Genomic DNA, 13,765 nt, shown 5'->3' on the forward strand with positions numbered 1-13,765 from the left:
TGTTGCCAGATACATTTTTAATAGAATAAATTTGCTACATTGCAGTGAGTATTTATATTAGTCTGGGAATCAGTTGATTTTTATTTGGCCAAATTAGGAATTAAATTGCATAAAAACTCTCTTCTATTATAGGGGTAAAAACATTATGCACTAAAAATTTCCATTTAAAAATTTTTCTCAGAATGAGATCCAAAGATAATGTTTGAGTTGTAGTTACATTAATTTGAGAAGTGTTTACTGCAGTCATTTTTAGAGTTTTTTGTCATCACATCTTAAAAACTGGGATTGTTGATACACAAAAACCAGTGTGTTTAAAAAGATTTACATTTGATTATCTGTTGCAGACAAATAGAGTTGATTCATGGAAAGTATGCAGAAGGTATAGTGCATCAGAAAAGTAGCAAGAAAAATTTCTGAAGTAAAAAGTATTTTCAGGGTCTTTTAGAAAGTCGTTAATTATTTGGTGTTTGAAAAGGTTTGTGTGAATGCAAGCAAATTAAAAACTACGGTAAGTTTACATTTTTGTTTTGTTTGTTTGCATAAAGTGGAATTTTGGAATCTTATAAATTGAAGGAGGTATTAGTAACAACCTTAAAATGTGTCTACAGCAGTCCAATAATTTCTTTTTTCCCTTCTAGGTATCCAATAGAATGCATTAATGCCGCTGTAACTTGTTATGTTAAAAAACAAAGTACTTCAGAAACAAAGGGGATGATCTGTGAAATCTAGAAAGAGAACAACATATCTGTTATTTATATTTATGGGAAATGGTTTAGATTTTATTTGGTTTGCTTTGATTATAGAAAAGCATGCAAGAGCTATCTGTCTACGGAATGCTTTTGTGGTGAACTTTCAACAAGAAACTGCTTCATACCCATGTTACACATGGGAAGAATTATGAAAAGGCTCATGCAGCCTGCCCTTTGACTGGAATTTGAACTGCGGGGCAAAACTATGAGTGTTCAGGAACTTAACTGCTGTACCATTTGTCAGCTGAGAAGTGATTTAGAAGTATTAAAACTGGCATTAATGGCAATGTTTAGGAAGACCAATAGACTAAAAGTGATATTCCATTTCAACTCATCATTTCTAATCTGGGCACTGCCTAGATATCTAGTAGTTCTTTGCTGTATTGCATATTTGTTGTCTCTCTAAAGTAATTCACTTCAGCTTGTTTTATGAACATAAAAATGAGTCTCCTGATAGCTTAATCATATTTTCTTTTGATGTCGATTCTTATTTGTGAGCATTATGATAAATTTCTGGAAGTAAGAATTTTTTCATGCATTGATACTGTGGAATTAATCCTTCTTACTAACCTTTTCTTACCCAAACAATTTTTTCAAAATAACTGTTGTTGTCAAAGATTAGCCATGGGAAATCTTTTCAATTCATGTTACACTGAAAACTGTATGTACTGTTTTGAATTTGGGATATTTAAAAGTAGATTTGTATGTCCATATCTGTTATGTTTATGATCCTTTGTTCTTTATTTTTCTTTTCCATTTATCATTATCTTATTTAAATTCAGTAAATATAGCTTCCATATCATTTTATCTTCTGTCATAAGCTAAATGTTCTCAGTCTATTGTACAAAAGATGACTCTATTTTATTTTTTCATTTTTCATGCTCCCTAAGATTGCTCTTTCATGATTTGTAATCAGGAAAATTTTTTTATGTAATTTAATTTTTTATGTTATTTACCAAGTAGTTAAATTTTTTTCCATATGTCCTTCAGCATGTGATGATATGGCAGGTTTTCTTTGTTCTTGCTGTTAATTCCAAGTTCTATTCCTCAGTAAGGCACAGACATTTTGACTTTAGTAGCTTTGCAGAGTAGAAACAGTTAAAATCCATTCTTGCTCAAGAAAACTATAGGAAAAAAAAAAAAAAAACTCCGCCTGCTTAAGGAGTTGGTAGGAGGTTTAGCTGGGATGGATTTTAGGCAAATAAACATCACATGCTATTAGAATCCAATCCTAAAAATTCTGCGCTTGTAATAAGAAACATCTAGCTCCTACTCCAAACAATCCTTTTAATTTAGTTTTTATTCCTTTCTTTTCCTTTGTCAGTTAAAAATATTTATAACATTAATTTTTAAATCATTTTTAATACAGCTCGTACCTTAAAGACCATGTAATAGAGGCACTTATCATTCACCAGTTTGAAACTCTTCTCAAGATGTTATGGTAAGGATATTAGATTCTTGGATTCCATCCCTTAGAATGTTCCCATTCCATATTGAGAAGTAGCCAAGTATGTAATCCTCATATATTTTGTCTAATTAAGTATCATAATCCTTAAAGATCATACTCATTATATGGATTTCTGGAGAAATTATGGCATTCTTGTTAGTGGGGCTTACTGTATAATGTGGGTTCGATTTTATTGAAGCTGTTCATGTACATGAAATTCTGTCTAATTTGGTTAATAATTTTAATTTTAATCTTTTTTTCTCATGGCCTTTGAATTACTTATTTTCAGATTTGTCGTGATTCATCAATAGATGGAATTAACTGTTTCTTTTTATTGTAGATGCCAACCATGTTAACATTTTGAAAACCTTCTTTATAGTAGATCTTTATTGGTAGTATTTGTTATTCATTAATTTACCAGCTACTAAAGACGTAAAAAGAAAGAGATCCATAGTAGATTATGCATTGTTATGAAAATTAAAAGGGACTCATACTCAAACCATTCACTTATATTCTGGTTTTCATGTATGGAAGCTAAAAATACTACCCCGTAATAATATTCCATTTTGTATATGATGAAGTATTGCCTACTTATATCCAGAAATTTGTTTGGATTTTTTGGTGTATTTTATTAGATTCATTAGAAGCGAAGATTAGCCATGTTATTAAAATTTTATTTATAAATATTTTCTTTTGGGTTGCTTGTAGTTCAGGTGTCTTTATTTTGCCATCCCTGAATATATTCACAGAAAAGTATTTTCATTTTTAGTGATGTTGGAGAAACATCTAGGGTAGTGTATGTTATTGAAGAATACAATCCATTATTGGATTCATCTAATATGACTATGGATGACTGGATAAGGATAGCTATGAACATAAAGGTAAGATATTTTTATGGTTTTAGAATGTTCTTTCATTACTGATTTTGGCAATCATTTAGCAATAGTCTTTAATATTTTTAAATTATTTTTTTTGTGTATTTTGCTTTGTGCTATATGACCCTATTGACATATTATGTTTTGCTTTTATGACAATTAACTGGCATGATGTAGTGTTCTAATTAGGAATTTAGCAATTGCATATTTCTGATTATTACTTTCTTTTTTCTTAAATCTTGTACTATGAGTTAGGTGCTTGAAAAGTATGTGCAGCTAATTTTAAAAAGAAAGTTAAAATTCATATTCAACATATATAAAAATAGATTGCCATTGTAACTGAACATTCGTCTCTCTTGGCATCCATAATTATCTTTAAATGTATAATACCTGAATTCTGAAACAAATATAATTGAATAATTTATTTGAGTTTATACATAGAATTATTGCACATAACACAGATTAAAAACTCAAATATAAGTATATAAGATAAAAACTGTATTATGAAACGAGTAAAATTAAAATAATACATCCCAAATATTATAAATAACTGAATCCTCGGAAAAGGACAATGACATTTAATATTATAGGAGCATGTGAAATTCCCTAGTTTTTTCATGCATGCCACTATGCATTCCCATGCTTTCAAATAAAATGGTTAATTAGAATTTAGAGAAATACAATCTGGTCCAACAATATGGTCTTCGAGGTACTAAATGTGTAGAAGGAGAATTTTGCCTTGCAGCAAAGTTTTGTCTTTTCCAAAGGTGTGTCATATGTTTTCTATGGGACAGAAATTGAAAAGATTTAGCTGGTCGGTTTATTTGATATACCTGTGACTTTTGAGAAATTCATCAACCATGTTTTCTCATTGTGAACGTTCATTATCATCCATAAAAAGAAATTCATATCCAGATACACACTTAAAAAGCCTTGTACTAAATTGTAAAACTTCATTACACTATATTCAGGTTGATGTATATCCTCTGTCGAATATGGGCAGGTAAACACATCCAATCCTCTCTATTCCTGCATTTCCATTCTGTGTTCACTGTTATTTCCATTACATATGTACCACTGTAAAATTTTGTTTCGTGATCATAGTAGGAGTATTTTATGTTCTTGGCTCCTTGCAGAAGTAAACATGTCTGGCATCAGATCTTATATTGAATTTTTGACTCATCACTGAAGAAAAAAGTTTCATTGATGCAGATTCTAGCTTTAATATTCTCTGCACCAATTTAGAGGGGCTGTGTTTTGCAGCAAGATCAGTGAAACACAAAGCATCGACTCTCTCACATAAAGATCTTATCATCTAAAAATCCAAGCATTAACAGTTTTAAATGGCTTTAAATTGTTATATAGAGCAGAGATTATCTGTCTTGGAACATGCCGATATCTTGCCAATTACATAATTAAGTGCGATGCTTCTAAATGACCTGGGAGTGAAAGATTCTTCTAAATGATAATTTAGGTTTTGAATTCATAAATGCTATAAGAAGCTGTTTTAACTTGATAAGTGCTAAATGGAATTGTAAACTGGAAAGATTTAGTGGAAAATGTACCCAATATTACCATTACTTACATTTCAGATACAAACTGATCAAATTAACTGAATACTAATATACAGGTTAGCCTTTTGCTGATCTCCCCGAAAAGGCTAGATTGATTGATAATTTCCTAAAATGTAATCAGTTCTTAATTAAGAACTGAGAGCAGAATCATGCTCCATCTTAAAAAAAAGTTAAGTTTTGACCAGGTACTATAGTTTTCAATTACAACGATCTTAAATTCTGTAGATTTAGATGATCAAACCTTTTTATGCCATAATTGCAACTTACAGTTTTTGGTATTTTTGTTGCATAGGGCAATATTTAAAACTTAGCCATTTACTGTTGATTTATAAATATTCAGTCTACTGGAACGTTATGTTCGTTTCTCTGACAACAGTTTTCGACACGTAAGCACATATTTATTTGGTGCATGTTCGGCTCTGTGTTTTTATCGCTTAATGTATACATACTGACATAGCAAATTAACTAAAAGTTGATTCATACTGGGTGGGATTAGTTTTTATGTATCTGTTCTGCATTTGGATTTTCTTCTTTTAAAGTTAAGGTCTAATATTGTTTCTGAAATGCATTTGCTCTAACCCTTTTTTTTTTTAACTTCATTATTAGAAATCATATGTGATTATGCCAGAGGTATGATAAATTTTCATACATCTGATAAAACCAAATGAAATAAACTTATTTCAAGTTATATATGAATTAAGATTATTCATTTATTAAGAATAATTCTTCTTTTAAACTTAGATAAAAGGTTTAAGATTGTTTCTGAAATACACTTGTCCTAACTATTCTTTTAACTCTATTATTAGAAATCATATGAAGCTTATAATGGTTTCATTGTGCTGCATGGAACTGATACTATGGCATACACAGCATCTGCACTATCTTTCATGTTAGAGAATTTAGGAAAAACTGTTGTAATTACTGGATCTCAGGTTTGTTATTAATAATGTTTAACTTATGGACTTTTGTGTTTCTTTAGTATTAAATCAAGTATTTATATAAAACTGCAGTTCAATGCTGTTTCCATAGATGCAATATTATTTGAGATTTTTCTTACCTGAGGATTTTCATCAGTAGCAAAATGCATGTAAGAATTTTTTATAGCAGGCTGTACGAGTTTTATTTTGAAGTTTTATTTGTGTATATAACATTCCTTATGTATGCTGTTTTGTCTGTGTTTACAGGACACTTTCTTTTAATGCATTATATATGTAATATATGTAGATAAACAAGACCGTTTAAAAATCAGAAGTAAACAAACATACAAAAGGCATTTCTTCTTTTGTCTTGCTTTCTTATTATTTTGAATACTGATAGATTAAAGAGATTAAATAATAGAATTGTTTTTAAATTAGAAAAGTTCAGTTTCCTAGTTTTATTGCAAAATTAAACAGGCAAATTGTACTCAATAATGGGCATAACATTTTAGGGTTTTTTTTTTCTGTTTTGCCGGCGCAGGTGATAAAGTCGCCAATAATGGTACAACTGATACCAAATGGAATATCTTCGCAGGTAACCTTTTACGCCTCATCTTCAAACAAATCGCAGCCATTTCTTATCAGATTGATTGTTTCTTTCAATACTGCCATACAATTACATAGAATTTTTACCCAGATAGTTCAATTTTATGCCCTAGGGCCATTTGCTTGAACTAAGTCAATTAGGATGCAATCACACCACTCACCCGAAGACAAAAATGTAGGAAAGGCAACATCAAGGGTTAAATTCATCAATTCTAATGAGAATGCACTAGGGAAGTACAGCACTGTAGTTTTACATAATTTCTGAGTAAGTCATTCCTGCATCTAAATAAAGATTTAACTTGAAATTAATGTACATAATTACTGAGAGAATTAGATTTTTGTAGCGTAGTTTACATGAGATTAGATCAGTTACGATCATGTGATATGAACCGGTGAATCAGGGTGTTGAATCGTAAAAGCATAGTAAATTCTTAAATTAAAATCGCTTTACAAATTTATTGCCTTTATTTATTGGCTTTTTACAAAATTTTAAATGATATTCAAATGGTTATGCCTTCAAAATAAAAAATTCTTAGAACTAACATTTATTAAAATTTTAACAAATTTTGTTAAAATTTTTAAAAATTTTAACAAATGTTAGTTCTAAGAATTTTTTATTTGTGTAGTTGTATACGGTATGTCATCGCCAATAAAGTCTGCTTGGCGAGATTTTCACCGGCGAAACAGAAAAGTACCCATTTTAGCTATGTGCTGCTAAAGAATCACTTGTGAAAGTTGAATGCTTTAATGAAAGCTATGCCTTGCTTTTGGTGTTGCACAGATCATTATGAATGGTATTTGAAAAAGAACTTAAATAAAGGAAAGGGGAAAAAAACTTGCACTTAATAAAAAATATAAATTATTTAAGTTTCTTAATATATTTAAAAAGTACATGTTTAACATGGATTGTATTTTCAGATTATACTTTTTAAAATATCCTATAATTGTTGTGCTGAGATTTCCCACTAAACTATCAAACTAAATCTTTTCATTCTCAACAGCCTTTTTGTCAGCTCTTTCTGCTGTATTAGTAGTGATATTTTCTAGATTTAAAACTGTACTATAGAGTTTGCAGTTCATTGATTGATGATTGGGGCAAGGTCATTGCAATGGAACACTTCTGTTAGTTCATCTTAATTTATTATCACTTCTCTGCATTCACAAACTCCATTAACTGGAAAATTTCACGTTTTTGCTTGTAATAGCTGAAATCTTTCAAATTTGCAGCTATCATGATCACCACCATGAAATATGGTAGGTAGCTAGCCATAAATTGTGCCAAGCATTTTTTGAACATTTGCAGATATATTCTGTTGTGACCTTGCAGTGTTCTATGCACCAGATTTTAGGTTAAATTATTAAAATAAATTCTCTGATGGTCTTATTACTATTCAGATAATTTAGAATAGATTAAAAAAAAAGGCTACTTTATATCTGCATTTCAGTGCATTGGCTGAATGATAGACTTAACAATTTAAAGGAAAGAATCAGACTGAGGCATTATCTCTTACTGAAACTTTAGGTGAAGTATGAGCCGGACGATTATCTATAAATGGGACGGTTTTTGCATCATCCAGTAAGCCAACCAATTTCAAATGTTGCCAAGCTTTGGTTATGAAATTTTCAAACCAGTCATTTATGAATGTTTGTGGGATTCATGCAGTGTCATTTGAATGACTGATGATAGGGAAAATCTTTACTGCTTTAAATGCCCAAAGTGGTGTATTTTTTCTAATTATTAAAAGTTTAAATTTTTTTGTTTCAGCAGCATTTGAACTTACCAAAATTATTCCCACGTTGAAATCTTTGACACTAATGGAGACTTTCCTGCAGAGATTGCCAAGGTATTTCAGGGCACACATTTCAAGAAAAGACCAGTTTTGTCAGCATTATAAATTTGTTCTTAAGATAACTTTTCATTGTTATCGAGTTTAGTGAGATCATTTACATATTTTTCAAGCTGCTTCAGTATCAGCTGAAGCTTTTCCATCTGAAATTTTTAACTACATTATAACATGGCAACTTTTAAAATTTGTTAACAAACTTGTCAAATATGTACACTCAGTTGTTAAATCAGTTTGCTTATGAAATATTTTGATTTCATCCTGTAGCATTGGGCTCATCAATGGCATACCTCACTGCTACACTATCTCGCACATTCAATCATCATTTTGTCATGATTGTCATTTTTAGTGTAATGATTTTTCTGTTATTGCAAGTTGTCAGAATCCAAAGTCCCTTTTTCTGTATTGGTTTAAACGGTTCTGAAAAAAAAAAAAAAAAAAATCAGCACCCCTGGAGGTGATGTTCTGTGTAGCAAAGGAAGCGATGTCCTGCATCCACGGAACATTTTGAAACTTTGCCAAAAATATTTCATTTGCAGCTGTGTTCAGCGTAGAAATTAAGTTCTGTTTCCGAAGGATCACAGAAAATTTCTAATATGGTAATGGCTGTAGTTTGAGGTCGTGGGTGATAGAAAAGGAAGCTGATTCTATTGAAGAAATAATAATAATAATAAAAAAGAATCCTATATTTATATGCTGTGTTTTTATAATATAACCATCTAAGTCATTTTTTAAATGTTTATATGCTATTTGAATTTATAATCACGGAAATTTCAGAGTAGATAGTATTTTATGACATTCTTGTACTTTTGATGACTTGTTTACAAATTTTTTTGTCACCTAAAGTTCACCAAATTTGGTATATTTCATAGTGACCCATAGAATACCATGTAGAAATAGTGTATGTAGCAGAATTTTATTGAATTTATGGTGAATAATATTTCAAAATCTGTTTATATATGCATAAATTTACCATTTTCCTAATTATTCATTTAAATTCTTTATTGAATAATCAGTGACATTGTAAACATTGGAGTTGGGGGAAAAAAGGGGGAAAACATTGCTTTTGTAATGATAAAAATACTCATTAAATTTGTATGCTATTATTTTGTTATTGTTCATTGCTCTATAGTCATCTAAGTAATGTTAATAAAAATGAAATCTAAACCAGTTCCTTAGAAATTGTTAACCCCTAATAATGTCCGCATAAAATCTGAAGCATTGTACATTTTTTAAATAACTTTGTCCTATTAAACATTTAAACCTTTTCAGATTCCACTGTATGAAGCTCGGAGTGATGGAAGGGACAACTTTATGAACTCTTTAATCATTGCCGGTAACTATTGCATTCCTGAGGTAATTTTCATGTTTACCATTTCATATTAAAATTTTATTCATTTAATTTTTATCTATTGAGAAAAAGGCTCTTCTCTTTTACACACATGTATAAATGTAGTAAAGTTTTTTACATTCAAATCCAGTTTCCTCTAATATCTTTTAACACACTAAATTGTTAAAGGCTAAGTACCCATTAATTTATCATTATTTCAAGTAACTCTTTAGTGAAGTTTTGACTTGAATGAAGACAAACAATTTTATTGTTAGTAAACCACATTCTGTGTCGTTTTATTTTCAAAATGAAGCTAATTCTACAGATCCTTCTTGTCTTCTTATCAATCTATTGAGCTCAAAGATTTTCATTTACCTTTACAGGATGTGTTTAACGTTTACGAAGAAAAAAGAATTACAAAGCTCATGTAATGCAAAATGTTATTTTATTATGTCCCTCCATATCTAGAATATTGTTAATTGTGCATCTTGTGTATTATCTAATATTTTTTCCATATTTATCTTAGTATGTAAAAAAGTGTAAGGGAAGCACCAGACTTTGGAATCACTAATTTCGCCCAGACTCAGCACAATTATGAGATACTTTAAAAACAATGAATTTGCAAAATCTTATTTACCTTATCGGATACTTGATTCCCTATGGATGTGCAATGAAATGAGAAACTTTTCCAAGAAATTCTTTCCTTTCTGAATTATAAAAGAAAAGTTTCCAGAAATACACTGAAGCAGAACATTCTTCTGATTGGGTAATCTATGCAGAAATTTCAGTGCATTCCACCACCTGGTGTTGTAAAACATCTCAGTTACGCATGCAAAACAGATCACTAAGTAGAACTTCTTCCCCAAAGTTGTGGATAAAAACTTGCTATTTAAATTAGAAGTTTAGAAGTTTCTTGTGCTTCATATTTATAGATTTGATAAGGCCATAACAACTCTAAAAAAAAAAAGAAGAAATTAAGTTTCCTATTGTACTAGCTTAGAAATTACTCCAGCTTGATGAAGTTATTTGATTATATTATTTGAGCTTGACTGTTTGATTATATTATTTGAGCCTGTGGAAGCTCAGTGTTTATATATGGTTTATTTCAGATTGAAGGTCTGGTGGTTGAATCAAAACAAGTCACACAGTTATCTGGAGACCTGTGCTCGATCAACTAAAGGTTTTCACACCCTCTCTAAATTGATATATTGCTATAGCAGAGATCCATTTTGCTTTCTGTTTTATTTTCATTGTATATTAAAAAATTAACCTAATAGAAAAAGGTCATAGAAGTATTCATAAAAATATTTTAAAATCTATACTGTGCAAAATTAAGTTAGGTGTTCCCAGGCCATTTGGCATCCAGAACCCTTTTCAGAATCCATTTTTCTAATAGAGCCTCTTAAGCTCATCCTATGTCTTACAGTTAATTATGTTTAAGAATGATGAATTAGGATAGGTAGAAAGGAAATGGTATATCATTAGTAAGCAAACTAAGGAAATATCTAACCAGTTGTATGATGTTCATGAGATGAAATTATATTTCAAAATTTTTAACTTCACATTACAAAATAATTGAATAACCAGATCTTTCATTGCAAAGCGAATTTATGTCAGTTAGATTTACTTTAAAGCAGTGCCACCACACAGCGTCTTTCAAACCACTTGGTTGAAGGCTGGCAGACATGTTCACTTGATGAGGTCAGAGATTATCACTCATAAGAAGGAAATCAGAAGAAAAAAACCTGCTGCAGTGTGGAGTCTCACAGTAGGGTGTAAGACATTGTCTTGTTACAGCGCATTAATAACAGAACCGTTTTTAAAGATGTGGAGCTGAGTGCAATACAAAATTGAAATTTCTGCATACACCATGATGCACCTCTGAATGCATGATGTTCAGTCATATTCTCGACTTAATTCAATGTGCCTCATGCTCTCCAGACCCTCTCACAATAACCATCTGATTTTGGATAAAATCTGGACTCGTCTGTGAACAAGATATTATGCCAGTGTGAGATAGTTCGATTGAGATATTTATGACACCGCTTTAATCATGCTTCTTTGGATTGGGCAGTTAGTGGAACATAAACATCTGATACTCAGGCATACAGTCAGTCCCTTGATGTGAAGCCTGTGACGCATAGTACTAGCAGACAGTGTCTTATGAAGTGTCGCTGCAACCATGGAAGCAACAGTTCTGGAGGTTGATAATGTTTGGCTGCTATAGCAATATATCGATTTTGAAAAGGTGTGAAAATCTTTAGTCGATCGAGACTGCCAGACTGTGTCTTATGAAGTGTCATTGCAACCATGGATGTAACAGTTGTGAAGGTCGATAATGTTTGGCTGCTATAGCAATATATCAATTTAGAGAGGGTGTGAAAACCTTTAGTTGATTGAACACAGGTCTCCAGGTAACTGTGTGACTTGTTTTGATTTGTTTCCGCATTCGATAAATTACTGAATGATCAGCAAAAAAGGGAACATGTTTGACTGTTCTGATTCATTGCATCTGATAACATGCTGGCACTCACTCTCTGACATAGAAGCATCTTCTTTCAGCTATAGAAACATGAATGTGATAAAAAAATTATCATAGAAAAGTAATAAACACTTTATATCAGCATTTAATGAACCTCCTCAATAGCTGCTTAAGATGAAGGAAGCCTTCATGGAGGACTTTCTAAGGAAAATTGGCTCATATACACGTTATACATAGGGGGGAAAACAAAAATACCCAATGCAGCCAGGATTCAAACCCAGGATCTAACAGTGACTTTACTACTTTCTAGCTGGTAGGCCTGTAATATGATATTTTCATACTGCCATCTGCATTCACAGTGATTTTCAGCTGCTCAAATTCAGTTACTCTTTCAAAATTTGCATTGCATGATTAGATTTTGGAAGCCAGTATATTTACCTTAGATATGTTCATATTTACATTATTTTCATGCAGTTATGTCACAAACGGGACTGTGCTGCAATCCAAAAACTTGTAGCACCTAGTAAATCAAATGGGAAAACCTTAAAAGCAAAATAAAAGAAAATAAATGACACATGATATGTTTTTGGTCTCGGAAAGCAGCAACTGTATATTCCTAAGAATTTAATCACTTTCTCATTGAATTAAAAGTAAGTCAAACAAGTAGAATTTTAAATTAGTGCTTAATACTATGTAGGTCTTTAACATTAACCTATTTCATCAGAAAAAATATATTAATTTAAGTGTCTGAAATGTCTGTCTTGGAAACCAGTTTGGCAAAAATTCAGTTCCAAGACAGCCATCTTAATCAATACTTAGCATGTCTTTTTTGGAATCCTTTTTTCTGTTATTGATGGGCAGTATTTTCATAGTGGGGAATATGAAATATTAAGAATAAACTTGTCAGAGCTTTTCTTTCCAAATATTCAGTGACTATGTATCTACTGTTGCAATCATATTATTAAAAGTTATTGATTTGTGTGTATCATATAAAAATATTGGCAGTTTATTAGATAACATCTACAGTAGTTTAGCTGAGCTTAAACTTTTAATGTTATCTCTGACTGCAAAAAATAAAAATGTTGCAGTTAGTGATAAAACTTGATATGTTTAACTTTGTAATCTCATATCTGTTTTTATCTCATGCAGGTAACAGTACTGTTTAACAACAAGCTGTTTAGGGGCAATAGAACTAGTAAAATAAGTACATCTAGCTTGGATGCTTTTGGTTCTCCAAATTTAGCACCACTTGTTAAAATGGGTATTGGAATTCATGGTAAGATTAAAGCTCAAAATGTGCAATTTGTGCAACTAAAGTGCAATTTTGAAAACTAAAGTGCAAATGAACAAATATCTACTGTTGTGCATTTTACATGTAATAAACTCTAAATTTTATACTTTATATCCTTTGGTATTATTTTCATTTCATTTTTTAACAAAATAATTTTAACTTAATAATTTAGAAACATTTACTTATTTTCTGAAGCTTTAATCAATGCTGTTTATTTGAAATGATATTATGAATGCTGTTGAATGCTGTTTATTTAAAAATGATATTACTGGTACCGTAATTAATCGATTTGCATAGTAGATTTACCTTAATCAAGGTTCATGACATCATAAATGCATTGGTTAAGAACTTCAAAAGAAATAGGCTAAAGTAGGAGTGAATTTATTGATTTGATAATACTATTATATTAATACACTTCTGCTAAAAAAATAAGCAACAAAAGCAAAACATGGACTAAAAGAAAAACTTAATGGACATGTGCAAAATCAATCCAAGACATTGGTGTGACGTTGCTAGACCACGTAGCAAACAGTAAAGCAAAGGCATACATAAACACATGTATTATATCCATCACATTTGTCAAAAGGACCAAATGGGTCAGAAGAATGTGCAATGGAAACATCTCTGTAAGGAGTATGTCTGTGGGCCAT

At 30.9% G+C, this 13,765-nt stretch overlaps 1 protein-coding gene across 3 annotated transcripts in view; it reads left to right on the top strand.

Annotated features, from left to right (window-relative positions):
* The window catches only part of LOC118196644 (L-asparaginase), a 68,020-nt gene that overhangs the window by 24,768 nt on the left and 29,487 nt on the right, over positions 1-13,765 (top strand). For all 3 annotated transcript variants that reach the window (XM_035368134.2, XM_085808579.1, XM_035368198.2), the window contains 4 exons: positions 2,966-3,077; positions 5,452-5,577; positions 9,285-9,368; positions 12,974-13,100. In XM_035368134.2, the coding sequence (XP_035224025.1) occupies positions 2,966-3,077; positions 5,452-5,577; positions 9,285-9,368; positions 12,974-13,100 (449 nt within the window). The remainder of the gene's footprint in view (positions 1-2,965; positions 3,078-5,451; positions 5,578-9,284; positions 9,369-12,973; positions 13,101-13,765) is intronic.

The sequence above is a fragment of the Stegodyphus dumicola genome, chromosome X1 (genome assembly GCF_044657685.1).
Source record: "Stegodyphus dumicola isolate Sdum_Otavi_A_Nest chromosome X1, ASM4465768v1".
NCBI lineage: Eukaryota > Metazoa > Arthropoda > Arachnida > Araneae > Eresidae > Stegodyphus > Stegodyphus dumicola.